The sequence below is a fragment of the Octopus bimaculoides genome, chromosome 7, assembly GCF_046866305.1.
Source record: "Octopus bimaculoides isolate indiv1 chromosome 7, ASM4686630v1, whole genome shotgun sequence".
Classification (NCBI taxonomy): domain Eukaryota; kingdom Metazoa; phylum Mollusca; class Cephalopoda; order Octopoda; family Octopodidae; genus Octopus; species Octopus bimaculoides.
Genome location: NC_142934.1, coordinates 19,731,846 through 19,747,773, shown reverse-complemented (window position 1 = coordinate 19,747,773; position 15,928 = coordinate 19,731,846). Strand labels below are relative to the sequence as shown.

The 15,928-nt window shown below is 38.8% G+C and overlaps 1 protein-coding gene across 50 annotated transcripts in view; it reads left to right on the top strand.

Annotated features, from left to right (window-relative positions):
• Positions 1-15,928, top strand: part of LOC106872891 (phospholipid-transporting ATPase IA) — a 422,617-nt gene that overhangs the window by 198,875 nt on the left and 207,814 nt on the right. For 6 of the 50 annotated variants that reach the window (XM_089354943.1, XM_089354944.1, XM_089354929.1 and 3 more), the window contains exon 1: positions 12,060-12,189. The exons of the other annotated variants lie outside the window; for them this stretch is intronic. In XM_089354943.1, the coding sequence (XP_089211069.1) occupies positions 12,165-12,189 (25 nt within the window). In that variant the 5' untranslated portion in view covers positions 12,060-12,164. Of the gene's footprint in view, positions 1-12,059; positions 12,190-15,928 lie in introns of those variants that run through there. 50 annotated transcript variants of the gene reach the window in all.

Here is a 15,928-nt window from a genome sequence, read left to right as displayed (position 1 = left end):
ACTCCTCTGTGATTGCCTGGAGGACTATGGTAAATAATAGGGGGCTGAGGACGGAACCTTGGTGGACCCTACCTCTACCCGGAATTCATTGCTGTACTCATTTCCAACCCTCACCTTACTGGCCGCATCTCTGTACATGGCTCGCACAGCTCTCACTAGCCATTCTTCTATCCCAAGTTTCCTCATTGACCACCAGATAAGGGATCGGGGGACCCTGTCAAAGGCTTTCTCCATGTCAACGAAAGCCAGGTACAGAGGTTTATCCTTGGCTAGGTATTTCTCTTGCAACTGTCTCACTAGAAATAAGGCATCAGTAGTGCTTTTACCTGGCACGAACCCAAACTGCATCTCATCTAGATTGATTCGCTCCCTAATTAGTTGGGCTATGACCCTCTCTGTAACTTTCATAACCTGATCTAACAGCTTGATGCCTCTGTAATTATTTGTATCTAAAGCGTCCCCTTTACCTTTGTAGCAGTTGACTATGATGCTGCTACACCAGTCATAGGGTATGACTCCTTCGTGTATCACCTGGTTCGTAATACGGGTGACTAGGCTATAGCCAACACTGCCAGATATTTTGAGCATCTCTGCAGTGATTCCTGATGGGCCGGGGGCTTTCCCGGTCTTCATACTCTTAATTGCTTTATCTACCCTGGTACTATCAACTCGGATAGCTGGTCCCTCTATTGGGTCGACATAAGGCAGGCTCTCTTTCTCCCATTCATTCTCTTTATTAAGCAATCTATCGTAGTGGCATCTCCAGACCTCTTTCTTTGCATCCTCATTTAATGCAAGCGTACCATCATCCATGCGAACACATTTCTCTCCTACAACATCACTATTCTCTCTCCTACACTGTCTTGCAGCCCGAAATACCTCGAGTCTTTGGTCCTCACGGCGCAGAACATTGGCAAATCTTTCCTTATCTGCTTCCCCTCTGGCTAAATAAACCTGTCGCCTAGCCTCCCTTCTGGCACATTGGTACAATTCCCTGCTACCACCGTTCTTCCAGTCCTTCCAAGCTTGTTTCTTTTGTCTAATAGCCCTGTCTACCTCCTTGTTCCACCACCACGTTACTCTGGGTTGGGAGGGGACCTTACACCACCCACAAATCTGGTCGGTGGCTTTCAACAGGTTGTCCCGCAGAAATCTCCAATTGTCTTCCACGTTGTATGATGCTATATCCCCTTCTATTTCGTTAAATGCTTCAAGTAACTTGTCTCTAAGTCTCTGTCCGTTTGCAGGGTCTTTAAGCTTCCACACCCTTCTTCTCCAAGCCTGTCTAATTCTGGGCACCCATTTTGCCTTGATCCCAAAGTCGCTAACTACTAATCTATGTTGTGGGGTACATTCTTCGCCAGGGTAGGTTTTGGCATTTATAAGCCGCCCTCTTTCCCTATTTCTGGCGAGGATGTAGTCGATTTGGCTAGAGTGTCTGCCGGAGCGGTAGGTGACTAGGTGACTGGCAGGTTTCCTGATGATGATAATAATAATAATAATGATCTTTTCTGCTCTAGGCACAAAGCCTGAAATTGTAGGGGAGAGGTTTAGTTGATTACAGCAACCCCAGTGTTCAACTGGTATTTATCAACCCTGGAAAGATGAAAAGTGAGGTCGATTTTTGCCTTCCATCCTTCTGGGGTTGATAAAATAAATACCAGTTGCATAAGGGGATCAATGTGGTTGACTTATCCTCTCCCCTAAAATTGCTGGTCCTATGCCAAAATTTGGAACAATAATAATAATAATAATAATAATAATAATAATCCTTTCTGCTATAGGCACATGGTCTGAAATTTTGGGGAGTGGATAGTCGATTACATCGACCCCAGTACACAGGTGGTACTTATTTTATTGACCCTGAAAGGATGAAAGGTACAACTGACCTCGGCAGAATTTGAACTCAGAACATGAAGACAGGAGAAATACCACTAAGCACTTCACCTGGCATGCTAATGATTCTGCCAGCTTGCTGTCTTAACAATAACAAGGAGGATGATAATAATACTAATAATAACAATAATAATATTGGCTTCAAATTTTGGCACTAGGCCAGAAATTTTAGGGGTGCATTAAGTTCATTACATCGATCCTCAATATTCAACTGGTACTTTAGTTTATTAACCCACACTGTAAAGTGATGTTGGCATTGGGAAGGGCATCCAGCTGTAGAAACCATGCCAAAATTGACTTCACCTGTGCTAGTGCCATGTAAAGAGCACTCAGTCCACTCTGCTGGGTGGTTGGTTGGTTGGTTGGTGTTAGGAAAGGCATCCAGCTGTAAATACTGTGCCAAAACAGACACAGAAGTATGGTGCAGTCTTCTGTCTGGCCAGCTCCTGTCAAACTGTCCAACTCATGGCAGCATGGAAAGCAGACGTTAAATGATGATGAAAGGATGAAATGTAAAGTTGACTCCAGCAGAATCTGAACACAGAACATATAGAGCCAGAGAAAATGCTGCTAAGCATTTTGTCTGATGCTCTAATGATTCAGCCAGCATGCTACCTTAATTATAATAATTCTTTCTGCTAGAGGCACAAGGCCTGAAATTTCGTGGGAGGGAGGTAGTTACTCTCTTTTTATTTTTTACTGGTTTCAGTCATTTGACTGCGGCCATGCTGGAGCACCGCCTTTAGTCGAGCAAATCGACCCCAGGACTTATACTTTGTAAGCCTAGTACTTATTCTATCGGTCTGTTTTGCTGAACCGCTAAGTTATGGGCACGTAAACACACCAGCATCGGTTGTCAAGCGAAGTTGAGGGGACAAACACAGACACACAAACATATACACACACATACATATAAATATATATATATATATATATACGACAGGCTTTTTTCAGTTTCCGTCTACCAAATCCACTCACAAGGCTTTGGTCGTCCCGAGGCTATAGCAGAAGACACTTGCCCAAGGTGCCACGCAGTGGGACTGAACCCAGAACCATGTGGTTGGTAAGCAAGCTACTTACCACACAGCCACTCCTGCGCCTATGGTTACATTGATCTCAGAACTTGACTGGTATTTATTTTATCAACCCTGAGAAGATGACGAATACAGTTGGCCTTGGCAGGATTTGATCTTAGCATGTAAAGAGCTGGAAGAAATAATAATAATAATCCTTTCTACTATAGTTACAAGGCACCGAAATTTTAGGGGAAAGAGGATTCGCTGATTACATCAACCCCTGTATACTCTCAACTGGTACTTTATTTTATGGATCCTGGAGGGATGAAAAACAAACTTCATCCCAGTTGGGATTGAACTCTGAACATAAAAACCAGAACAGATACCACAAACCATTTTTTTTTTCCTGACATTTTAATAATTCTGTCAGATGATGATGATCATGATCATCATCATCATCATCATCATCATCATCATCATCATCATTATCATCATATTCTACTTAGTGTGAAAAAAAAATAATGAGCTTTGTATTTCCGGTGAAGGTGGCGGGGTGGAAAAAATTATGGAAATTTAAGATTTTTTTTTTTGTTCTCCCCCATGTTGTCTATGTATTATGAATTAGGTCATTAATAATAACATGTGGATGTTAGACAATTATAATTTAATCTCTGTGTGTCTAGCTGCAGCACTACTACTACTACTACTACTACTAACAACAACAACAACAACAACAACAACAACAAGAGTGAAATGCTGAGTGGATGGGTAGGTATTTATCTGCCTACCTCTTAATACTCTTTAGGACAGGATTAAGAAAGCTAAACTCTGATTCTGTACTCTGTGTGTCTGTGTGTACATATACACAACATACGCGCGCGCATACTTGTGCGCAGGCACGCACACACATTGTACATACAAGTGTTGCTGCATTTATTAGCTTTGTTTAGATGTCTGTGTTTATCAGTTTAACATGACTATCTCCGCCAACAACATTTGTCACCCTAACTATTATCATTACTCTGTACAATGTATATGTAGTGCCTTATCCTGATGAATTTTTTTTTTTTTTTTTTTTTTTTTTTTTATCACATCATTTGCAATTCACATCTGGCACAGCTGTACACTAACCCACAGAGGCACAAAGTGGCCAACATAGGACCCATTTATAGTTGGTAATTCTTAGTGACATTCGTATATTTAAGAGAAAGTTGTATACATATTGATGTTGCCAGTACCGCCTGACTGGCCTTCGTAGGATTTTCGAGCGAGATTGTTGCCAGTGCCCCTGGACTGGCTCCTGTGCGGGTGGCACATAAAATACACCATTTTGAGTGTGGCTGTTGCCAGTACCGCCTGACTGGCCTTCGTGCGGGTGACATGTAAAAGCACCCACTACACTCTCTGAGTGGTTAGCGTTAGGAAGGGCATCCAGCTGTAGAAACTCTGCCAAATCAGATTGGAGCCTGGTGTAGCCATCTGGTTTCACCAGTCCTCAGTCAAATCGTCCAACCCATGCTAGCATGGAAAGCGGACGTTAAACGATGATGATGATGATGATGTTTTAACAATGAAGAAGATAACCATCATCATCATCTCAATGTCCATTTTTTCCTTGCTTGCATGAGTCGGACTTGATGTCCTTCTTGTCAACTACACTCCAGAAATTTTTTCACAAAATATAGGAAATGAATGATACTGCTTATATGATATATAATCATTTACAACTATCAAGAAAAGGAGACACAATTAAACACGCACACACACATTTGTGTGTGTGATGGCCTTCTTTCAGTTTCTATCTACAAAAATCCACTCACAAAATGTTGGCCAACCCAGGACTATAGTAGAGGACAATTGAGCAAGGAGTCACATAGTGTGACTGAACCTGAAACCATTGGTTGGGAAGCAGATTTCTTAACCACCCAGTCATGTCTGCACCTATTAAAACCCTCCCCTCACTTTTTTTATATTTGTTTTTTCTTTTATTATAGTTTGAATGAAATTTATATTTAAATATTGAACTTTGGTCTCATTTAGTGGACATTGGGTGAGGATTATATAAAAAAATATTGTGGACTCTAACAGAGAATAGGTTGCATGTCACTACTAATCTCTCAAATGCATGTCTATTTACTGAACTATGAATCGGTGAAGGGCCTTGTATGTAATCATTTGACTGACTACAAACCACAGCCAATTCACCCTCAATACCTTACCTTTTTCGTCTTCTTCAGAAAAAGACATATTGAACAATGTAGTCATAGATGCATTGAAAAAAGAATTGGGTGAAGGGTTGGGGACACAGCTGGAAACCTTGGGTGTTAGCTTTGTTCGATTTAGGGTTGACTTTGGTTAAACAGTTGCTACTACTGAACTACAATGCAGTAAAGGAACTTCTGTGTAATTGTTCAACCTGCCAATTAGATTAATTAAATCTGTTAATGAACTTCCTCCACCACCATTAGAATCTTTAGAATGGTCACTGTATGTGTACATCTATAACTAACAGCCAATTTGCTTTCAACAATACCTTACTCTCCTCTTCGAAAAAGAAGAGATACATAGAATAATGTAGTCTTAGATACACTGATACAAAGTATAAAGAAAGGATCGTAGTTGGGCCACCGTTTGTAATAGGGTTGTTCAGTTTAGGGCTTGCCACCAGTGAACTACAAAGTAATAAAGGAGTTTCTATGTAGTTGCTCAACTTGCCAATGTCTTAATTAAATCTCTGTGAAGTTCATCATCATCACAGTCTTTAGAATGGACACTATTTGTGTACAGTCATTAATGTTAGAAAATTGCATCCATAATAAAGTCAGTTTTCACTAGAATCACTGATAAATTATTAAGTTAAAGCCAGACTAATACGTTGGTTATTTTATGTTTTCAGGCGAGTATAATGACTTCCCCTTTTGATGTATTGGTTAGTAGGAGTTGTTTACTAATATTTATAAATCTCAAAATGTAAATCTTCTCAACTTAAAAACAATAAGTTAAAGAGCAGATATGTATGTATATAGCTCTGGATTTGTGGTTTTATGTGGATGTATGATCAATATCTAGGATATGATGCTTGTGTTGTTGTTTAGCTAATGTGTTGTAGGCATTTATTTCCAACAACTAGGTGGATTGAGGCAATGCAGAATAAGTATTGTTTTGCACAGAAGCATTGGTTTGCCTGCACTGGATTTCGATTCACAACCAAGGATGATGGTTAGTTAGCCAGTTAGATAGGGCAGGGGTTTTCAAACTTTTTGACTTGCAGACCCCTTTATATTTCAGGCTTTACCTTAGGGACCCCCTTATAAACACTTATGAAATTTATACATAAATATTTCCTTAAAATATCATATATTTTTACATTTATTTATTTAGCAGTATTTAACAAAGAGGTTTATTGTCAATTAAAAGATTTTGATTAAAAAACATATATAAAATCAAATTGCCCATAAAAAGTATTTGCTGTCTACGGACCCCCTGTCTTGTCTTTGTGAACCCCCTGTGGTCCGGGGACCACAGTTTCAAAACCCCTGAGATAGGGTACTGTACTATCTTGCTTCTACTATTGTATAATGAATTAAAAAAAAAAACATCCAGCTGACCTGGGGGGACTACAAAGGGGGAGTAGTGACTCTTCAGCAGTTTTAACTCTCCTTTACTGGATGTTTAAATGTAGCAGTGTAAAGCTTGTGCAGTTAATTGTTGATGTAGGCCCAAGTTAGCATTGATCAGATAAGCATTCCTGCTTGCTTAGTGCTGATTCAGCGGCATTTCTGATGTGACCAGCTGTTATTTATGTATTGAGGACCTCCTCATCCCATGTATACTTCAAGGTCATTGGGTGGGATTTGAGAGAGATCTGTTGTTTCTAGCATATTAGCCAACCATACCAGAGTTTATTTGTTTGCTTGAATGTGTGTCAGTTAGTTCGACATTTAGATACAACTGTGTGAGTGAGTGTTTGAAAGTGAAACTAACCAGATTTAGTTTCCTCTTCATTGGCTATATATGTTATGTGATGCCTTGTCAATAGAAATTCTATAGTAATTGTTCATGAATTGTACCTGGCTTGAGTCCAGAACTATAATTTAAATCTCCATTGTGACCTTACTGAGAGATTAAGGAAGCACCATTATATAACCAATATTAAAGAAGAAACCAAAGATGTCTTACATTAACCTTTTCATGATTACATTTCTAATGAAATACTGTCTGTGTACTTCAATTAATTTGGAAAATAATCAAGAATTTGGAGGTATTTACTAAGTAGCTTTTATGTTATGAAGTTGAATGTTGCAACATAATTTTAGAAAAATTCGACATAAAATTTATGATGGAGTTATTAATGTAAATATGAAAAGAGGTTTTATAACTATAAAAAAAAAAAAGAACTTTTTTGAATCTGGGGAAAGGTACACGCTCATGACCTGAAGACAGGATTCCAGAGAATCAATGTTCTGGGGTAAAGGATTAGGCATAATGGTTAGTGTGGGACCGAGATGGTTGGAGGCACCAAAAGTGATGATAGGTAGAAAATAGTGTGAGTCAAGGTTGCCTGAATGTTGAGGGTATGAGACCAGTCAAGAGATCAGTACTTTCAAATGATGTATGCCAGAGTTAGCTTCTATGTTCATCACCTAATGCTCTCTTTCTCTCTCTCTCTTTCTCTTTCTCTCTCTCTCTCTCTCTCTCTCTCTCTATCTGTTTTTTTTTTTTTTTTTAATAATGTGCTGCAGTGTGTACCATTCCTAAGAAGGGTTACTCTCTGGCTCTGCCAGTTAGCATTCTATTGCACTCGCTTCCTACCTCCATATATTAAAAGTAGTGGAGACAGTTATCAACACTTTGAGCTTTTCTCTAACACCTTGGATGTTTTATAATGACCACCAGTATGACTTGGCTTTCATATAGCTAGATCTACTGGAGACCTACTCTATCACTGTGATCCTTATGAAGCAGAAGGTTTACTGTGATTGTAACCCTTACTCTAAAGATCAGGTTTGAAGGCAGTTGTAATTCTTGCTAAACACAGATATACAATGATTGAGACACTTATGTACAGACCACCTAAAATTGCTGGCTTTGTACCAAAATGTGAGGTCATTACTTTTATTGTTGTTTAACCCTGGATCATCCTGAGCACACTCATGATAAGAAGCAGTCCAGCCATGACCTCACCATCTTTTTAGGGGTATCTACGGTTACATTATTTAAAATGTTCCTCTTTGTTTAAGGTGGTGGTTGTTTGGTGAAGCAAACACATAAAGACATCTGTTTTTTTTTTTCTTTTTTTACAGAAATGATGGATTCATAAATTAGTACCATCTAGTTCTAAAGTCTAGTTTTTCAAGTCCTACTTTTGTTTTCCATTTTGTCTAGAGTCAGTAAAATCAGGACTGGCTAATAACTGGTGTCAGTTCAGCTGTGGCGAGTATACCTCTTCAAACTTTGGACTTTGAGTTAAAGCAATTATTTTCTTGCTGGGTTCACAGAATCAGTGACTGTGTGGTAAGAAGCTTGCTTCCCAACCACATGGCTCCAGGTTCAGTCCCACTGCATGGCACCTTTGGCAAGTGTCTTCTACTATAGCCTTGGGCCAACCAAAACCTTGTGAGTGGATTTGGTAGATGGAAAGTGAAAGAAGCTCGTCATATATGTTTGTGTTTATGTCACCGTAACTTAGCAGTTCAGCAAAAGAGACCGATAGAATAAGTACTAGACTTACAAAGAATAAGTCCTTGGGTTGATTTGTTCTACTAAAGGTGGTGCTCCAGCATGGCTGCAGTCAAATGACTGAAACAAGTAAAAGAATAAAATCTTACAGTATTTATTTAGTTGCAGCTTTCAGTGTTATGAGTTCAAACTCCAACACAACACTTGGATAACTTGTTTCTTCTTTTCTATAGACACAAAGTCAGTTTTTTTTTTCTTTTTAATGTTTTGGCAGTATTACCCTCACTATTTGATCCCTCTGATAGAATATGTATGAGACAAAGTCAATATCAGCTTGAGCAGAATTCTAACTCTGAATGTAGAGACGTACCCACGAGTATGATCAGGTATAGTTGTATGGTTTAAAAGTTTACAAGCCAAGTAAGATCGTTGCCAGTGCCCCTGGACTGGCTCTTGTGCGGGTGGCACATAAGATGCACCATTTTGAGTGTGGCCGTTGCCAGTACCGCCTGACTGGCCTTCGTAGGATTTTCGAGCGAGATCGTTGCCAGTGCCCCTGGACTGGCTCTTGTGCGGGTGGCACATAAGATGCACCATTTTGAGTGTGGCCGTTGCCAGTACCGCCTGACTGGCCTTCGTAGGATTTTCGAGCGAGATCGTTGCCAGTGCCCCTGGACTGGCTTGTGTGGGTGGCACATAAGATGCACCATTTTGAGTGTGGCCGTTGCCAGTACCGCCTGACTGGCCTTCGTAGGATTTTCGAGCGAGATCGTTGCCAGTGCCCCTGGACTGGCTCTTGTGCGGGTGGCACATAAGATGCACCATTTTGAGTGTGGCCGTTGCCAGTACCGCCTGACTGGCCTTCGTAGGATTTTCGAGCGAGATCGTTGCCAGTGCCCCTGGTCTGGCTTGTGTGGGTGGCACATAAGATGCACCATTTTGAGCGTGGCCATTGCCAGTACCGCCTGACTGGCCTTCGTAGGATTTTCGAGCGAGATCGTTGCCAGTGCCCCTGGACTGGCTTATGTGGGTGGCACATAAAAGACACCATTTCGAGCGTGGCCGTTGCCAGTATCGCCTGACTGGCCTTCGTGCAGGTGACACGTAAAAGCACCTACTACACTCTCTGAGTGGTTGGCGTTAGGAAGGGCATCCAGCTGTAGAAACTCTGCCAAATTTAGATTGGAGTCTGGTGTTGCCATCCGGTTTCACCAGTCCTCAGTCAAATCGTCCAACCCATGCTAGCATGGAAAGCGGACGTTAAACGATGATGATGATGATGATGAATGCAAATCACTCCCAGGATTACCAGAGTGGGATAAAAGTTATGGATTACACTATATTTTTTAAATTTTTTTTATTTATGCTACTTACTACCACAAATATTCCTTCCATAGACTCACATTTGACCTAAATCTTGCGAGTGAAATTTTAAAGATCAAAACTGTACAGAAGTTCATCTGATAGCCTCTTGATGTTCTCAGCTGGTAGATTTAATTAAATCTGCTGCCTAGTTTAGCACCATCATCAGGCCTCTGGGTCCTTTTAGCAGAGTCCTCCATATTGCAACTATTTTCGCCAGGCCTGAAGTTGATTTGATATACAAATGTACTCCTTTATGAGTACATCTGTATACCTTTTAGTTGTATTTTTTCTCTCCCCTTTTCCTTACCATCAATCTCAGAATTACTAGAAATGGTCATTGCTTCCCAGAAACATGGTTCTGGATTTAGTCCTCTAGTGTGGCACCTTGGACAAGTGTCTTTTACTATAGCCTCTGGTTGTAAAGGATTTGGTAGACAGAAACTGAAAGAAGCCTGTTGCCTGTGTGTGCATGTGTATGACAGTGTTGTCCCTCCACCACTTGACAACTGGTGTTGGTGTGTTTACATCCCCATGAGTTAGCAGTTTAGCAAAAGAGACTGATAGAATAAGTACCAGACTTAAATAATAATAAAAATTAAAAAATAGGTACTGGGTGTCAATTTGTTTGACTAAAATTTTTCATGGGTGGTGCCCCGGGATGGCTGCAGCCTAATGACTGAAACAAGTAAAAGATACAATGCAAAACTAAAACCTTGTCCAGTATTTTTAGAGGGAAAAAATTTTTTTTTTCAAATATTTACGTTTCTTTTGCAAGGGATTGAAAAATTAACAAGCAATAAAAGCAGATTTTACCAAGAGAGAGAGAAGCAAAGAAAGTTTTATTGCCAGACATATGGTAGATTTATCTTCAACGTAGCCTCATTCCATCCCATTTTATTCTATCATTAGCTGCTGGGACAACTCTTCACACAACTGTCCACTATTGTGTTCTGTTAAGTCAAAGAGTGACAAGAATTTCCTTCCTATTCACACTACCACCACCATTAACTTCACATTTTATGGAAAATATATATGAATTGAAATGAAAATGCAACAGATAGTGTTACTTTCCTAACATAATTTCATTAAGGAAAATTTTTTAAATGACTTTTTTTAATTTTTAATTGTAATTAAGGAATTCGTAGCCTAAAATGTGTTGGCTATTTTCCTTTATCCGTTTTTTAATTCTTCTCATTTGGCATTAGCAAATCATTTCTTCCATTGAATAAAATCTATGTTCTTCACCACCACCTTCCCTCCCTCTCCCCTCTCTCTCTTCCTCTCTCTCTCTTCCTCTTTATCTCTCTCTCTCTCTTCCTCTTTATCTCTCTCTCTCTCTCTCTCTCAGCTTTTGGTCTTTCTTGTGGCCTCACTCCTCTCAGAACTGCTGAATAGTTCTCATGGAAACTACCAGTGTACTAGTAGTTAACGAAATCACAGCCAAACCAAAGCAAACTAAATCAATCAAGCAACTAACTAACTAACTAACTATGCCTGTTGGATTTTTCAATACAAACGTGACCACCACCAACAACAACTGCAGCAGTTAACAATAACAACAGCAACATTAATAATAATAATATTATTAATAATAATAAGAGCCAACTTTGCTTTTGGTTTATTCCACATCTGTGTTGCTTTCCTTGTTTGCAAACCGAACCATTTTGGTCATGGCTCAGATGATAATTCTACTGTTTTCGTATTGCATTCAGTAGAACTGTCATAAGTAAAGACACCTGGCTGTCTGTCTGTCTATTTGTGTAACACTATACGTGTGTGTGTGTTTGTGTCACATCTGTCTGGTTGTGTGTCTATGGAAAAATAACAACAACAACAAATCGAATGTAGATATTAAGAATTTTCTCTTCCGACATATGTGTATATACGTATGTATGTATGTATGCATATATATATATGTAATCAGAATTTTTCCTGGTTTTCGGAGCTGGTTTCGATTCATTGAATATATCCATCGGTTTCTATTACCAGCTTAGCTGATTCAATTGAAGTTTTTATTGTTGATTCTTCATATTATTAGTAGTTGTTGTTGTTGTTGTTGCTGTTGCTGCTGCTATTGCTATTACTACTACTATTACTACTACTACTACTGTTGTTGTTCTTTGCTACTGGTGGTGGTTGTAGTAGTATTTTGTGGACAACGTTCCTATCTATATCAACAACATGCACATATGAAATCCAGTCAACATTATGAAACAGTTCGCATATGATATAGGTAACGAATTCCTCTCTTTTCTCCGGTTTTTTTTTAATCTTTATTTTAAAAAAAAAAATTTTTTTTTTGCTTCTCCTGAGTAAACCATTTTTTTATTCCATCTTTTTACTCTTTCTTACCGTTTTATTGATAAGTCAAGATCAAAGAGTAAAAAAAATAAAGAAAGAAATCGTGTCAAAATTCTCTACTTTCATTTTCAATACCTGAAGGTTCACCCACTCTCCCACCCCTTCCACCAAAAACGAGCAAAAATATGTTATGTAAGATTTGAGCTAATTTCTCACACTCTTTTGATAACAATGGTGCTGATGATGATATGGTGATTGTCTATGTTGATGATGGTGATAATGAGACATATGGTGAGAAACAAAATGCCTTTTTGTTCTGGCTTTTATGTCTTGTCAACTTTGTTTATATTCACCATAGTATTGATTCTAATTCTAATTTCCTTTTCATTTGACAATTGTTTGTTTTTTTTGTTGCACCTTTGTCTTACTGTTTTTGTTTATTTTTAATTTTAATTTTATTTTTTTTGTGTGTGTGTGTGTGTGTGTGTGTGTGTGTGAGTATGGTAGGTAATTGTATGTGTGTGTGTTTCTAAACAGCTGAAAGCTTGCATTTTTTATTTATTTCTTTAATTTTTACTAGAAGCCATTTCTGTGAGAATCAGCAACTAGCAATTCTTTCGCTCTCTCTCACACACAACTGAACACTTACATAATGTACAAGTGTGTATAACACACACACACACACACACACACATAATGTACTTGTATGTGTTCAAAAATGAATATATATATATATATATGGTGATGATTTATATATACACAAACACACACATGCTTGTGAATGCGATTTTATGTATCCTTATCGTTGTGTATATATGTATACAAAGACACATACACTTCCAGTATGACTAATGTTTTGCAAAGAACTGCATTCTTCGTTAGCAATCCATCTACATCGACGACAGCGCACAACACCACCACACTGCTTACTGCACTCTTCTGCACTCTACTGCTGCACCATATGATAGGTGTTCATCTTTTCTTCCTGTCTCTTTATTATTCCTTTCAATATGTTTACCTTGTCGGAGAGCTTTGTCGCCCTACTCACACATGCGCACACACACACACACACACACACACACACACACACACACACACACACATCTTTCTATTGTAGTAGGCGTAGTATTTTTTTTTAACATCCCTATTGTGTCACATTTGCATTCTTCTCCTTTATATTATCTGTTCTTTCTTTGAACAACTGTAAACTCGCATTGTTGTCGTTGTTTGTAGTAATAGTACCAGCAACGACAGCCAATGTTGTGTGGTTGTGGTCGTGATGGTACCTGTACTATTAGAACTAACAGTATTGTTTCTGTTAATACTTTCTAAGGTTTCGAGAAAGGCATGATTGTCACCCCCACATCTATGCACACATTGTAAGACTTCCTCTTTCCTATTACAGAAATATTCAATCAGAGGAGACAAAAATCATGTTACCCTGTTTTGTTTTGACTTCAGCATATTGCCTGATTTTTGTAGCAGATAAGCTGTATTTGGTTTGGTGTGTGTGTGTGTGTGTGTGTGTGTGTGTGTGTGTGTGTGTGTGGATAAATGTTGTTGTCTTGACCATAGTATATTACTGGTATCCATCTTTTTGCCACCATTTTGTGGCTAACTCACTCTCCAGATGGTGCTGTTGTCTGAAGCTTATCTGTTAGGGTAGGTGTGGTGTAGGATTACTGATCTCATTGAGTACTAGGTCCCAAACCAACAATAACCCTGATGGTTGCTGGTCATCTGTGTGGTGCAGCAACACTGTAAGGGTGCTTCACTGAATTCAAAGTTGGGTGTCTTATTGTTTTAAGTTCTCATCTCACCAAAGGCAGCTTTAGTTGATCCTCTATACTTCCCCCCTCCCCATCAACAGCCAAGGTAGATTTCTGCAGGAAAGGGGGTTAATATAAATAGCAGTAATACGCAAGGACCAAGTTAAAAGTTCCACAGGTCTACTTTCTTTGCCATCCAACAGTTTCCTGTTTATAAGAAATTATCATTATGTTAGAAATCATCTTTATTATTATTAATTAATTAATATTTTAAGGCAGCGAGCTAGCAGAATTGTTAGCACACTGAACAAAATGCTTAGCGGCATTTCATCCATCTTTACTCTTTGAGTTCAAATTCTGCCGAGGTCAACTTTGCCTTTCATCCTGTTGAGGGTGGAGATAAAATAAAGTATCAGTGAAGTACTGGGGTTGATGTAATCAAGTTGCCACCTCCTCCAAAACGTCAGGCTTTGTGCCTATAATAGAAATAATTATTGATTAATGTTTAATTATTATTTAATATTATTACTATTGGCAGAGATAGTTAAGTATTAGAGAAAATTACATTTTGTATTTAGTTACATCCCTTTGTTCTGTTGTGTATTGAAATCCTGCCACACAGTTTTGCCTTTCATTTTTCTGTGTGGGTTGATGGCAACAGGTCTCCACAATGGCCCCTTCTTTTACCTTCAAATAATACACTCCAGAGCTGGCTCCTATCCTTGCCAAACTCCCTAAACTCTCTCTCTTTCTAGGAATCTTTCATAGGCATGGAGAAACTGCTATTGTGTATCAAGTCACTGTAGAGGGGATTTAATCACATGCCTCACCTCCCCAACAAATTTCTGGCATTGGAGAGTACCATATGAAATACCTTGCAGTATTTAGTTTATATCCCCCTTTTCAGGGGCCTTTGTATTTTGATCTTTCTGGGATTAATAAAACAAGTGCTGGTCAAGTATGGGTGATGGTGGTGGAATTTGACCATAAACCTCCCTCAAAAACTATGTGACCGTTTGCCTAGACTGAAATGGTGGATGTGGTAATATAGCTGAGAAAAATGCTTGTCATATTTAGTTAAATTCTTTGCATTCTGAGTTCAATTCCTACCACTTTCAGCTGAGTGGTGGTGGGATGGACAGATAAAACAAATACCAGTCAGGTACAGGGTCCTGTCCATATAATTGACTGTTCCCTGTCCTTCTAAATACGTGGCCTTCTACCTGTGTTTGAAGTCTGTCCTACCAAATTCAACTATACCTTTTCATCTATTTGAAGGTCATCAAAATGAAGTACCAGCTGTGTACTGGGGTCAGTGTAAATGACTGTTCTCTAACCCCCAAATTTTCGGCCTTTTTTTTTTATCTTTCAAATTACTCTTTCCTGAATTTACATAAAGATATCATCTTCTGTGCTTAATTAAAAAAAATACTATTTGGACAGATTGGCAGAATCATTGGTGCATTAAGGAAAAAGTGCCATGCATTAATTGTTGCAACTCTTTATGTCCTGTGTTCAAACCATGCTGAGGTCAACATTGCCTTTCATCTTTAAAGGGTTGAAAAAATAAACTAGCAATCAAGTATTGGGGTCAATGTAATGAACTTCTTACCACCCCCTCAAAATTGCTGGCCTTATGCCTAAATCAGGAAACATTAATGATTGCTAGCTGGCAGAATCATTAATGTTAAAGAAAATGCTTTTGATCTTGGTTCTTTGCATTATTAGTTCAAATCCTCCCAAAGCTGACTTAGCCTTTCATCCTTTTGGGGATTTGATAAAGTACCAGTCAAGTACTGGGGTTGATATAGTAATTAACTAAGCCTTGTCCCTCAAACTTGCTGGCCTCAGGCCTTATTTGAAACCATTATTATTATTATTATTATTATTATTATTATTTGA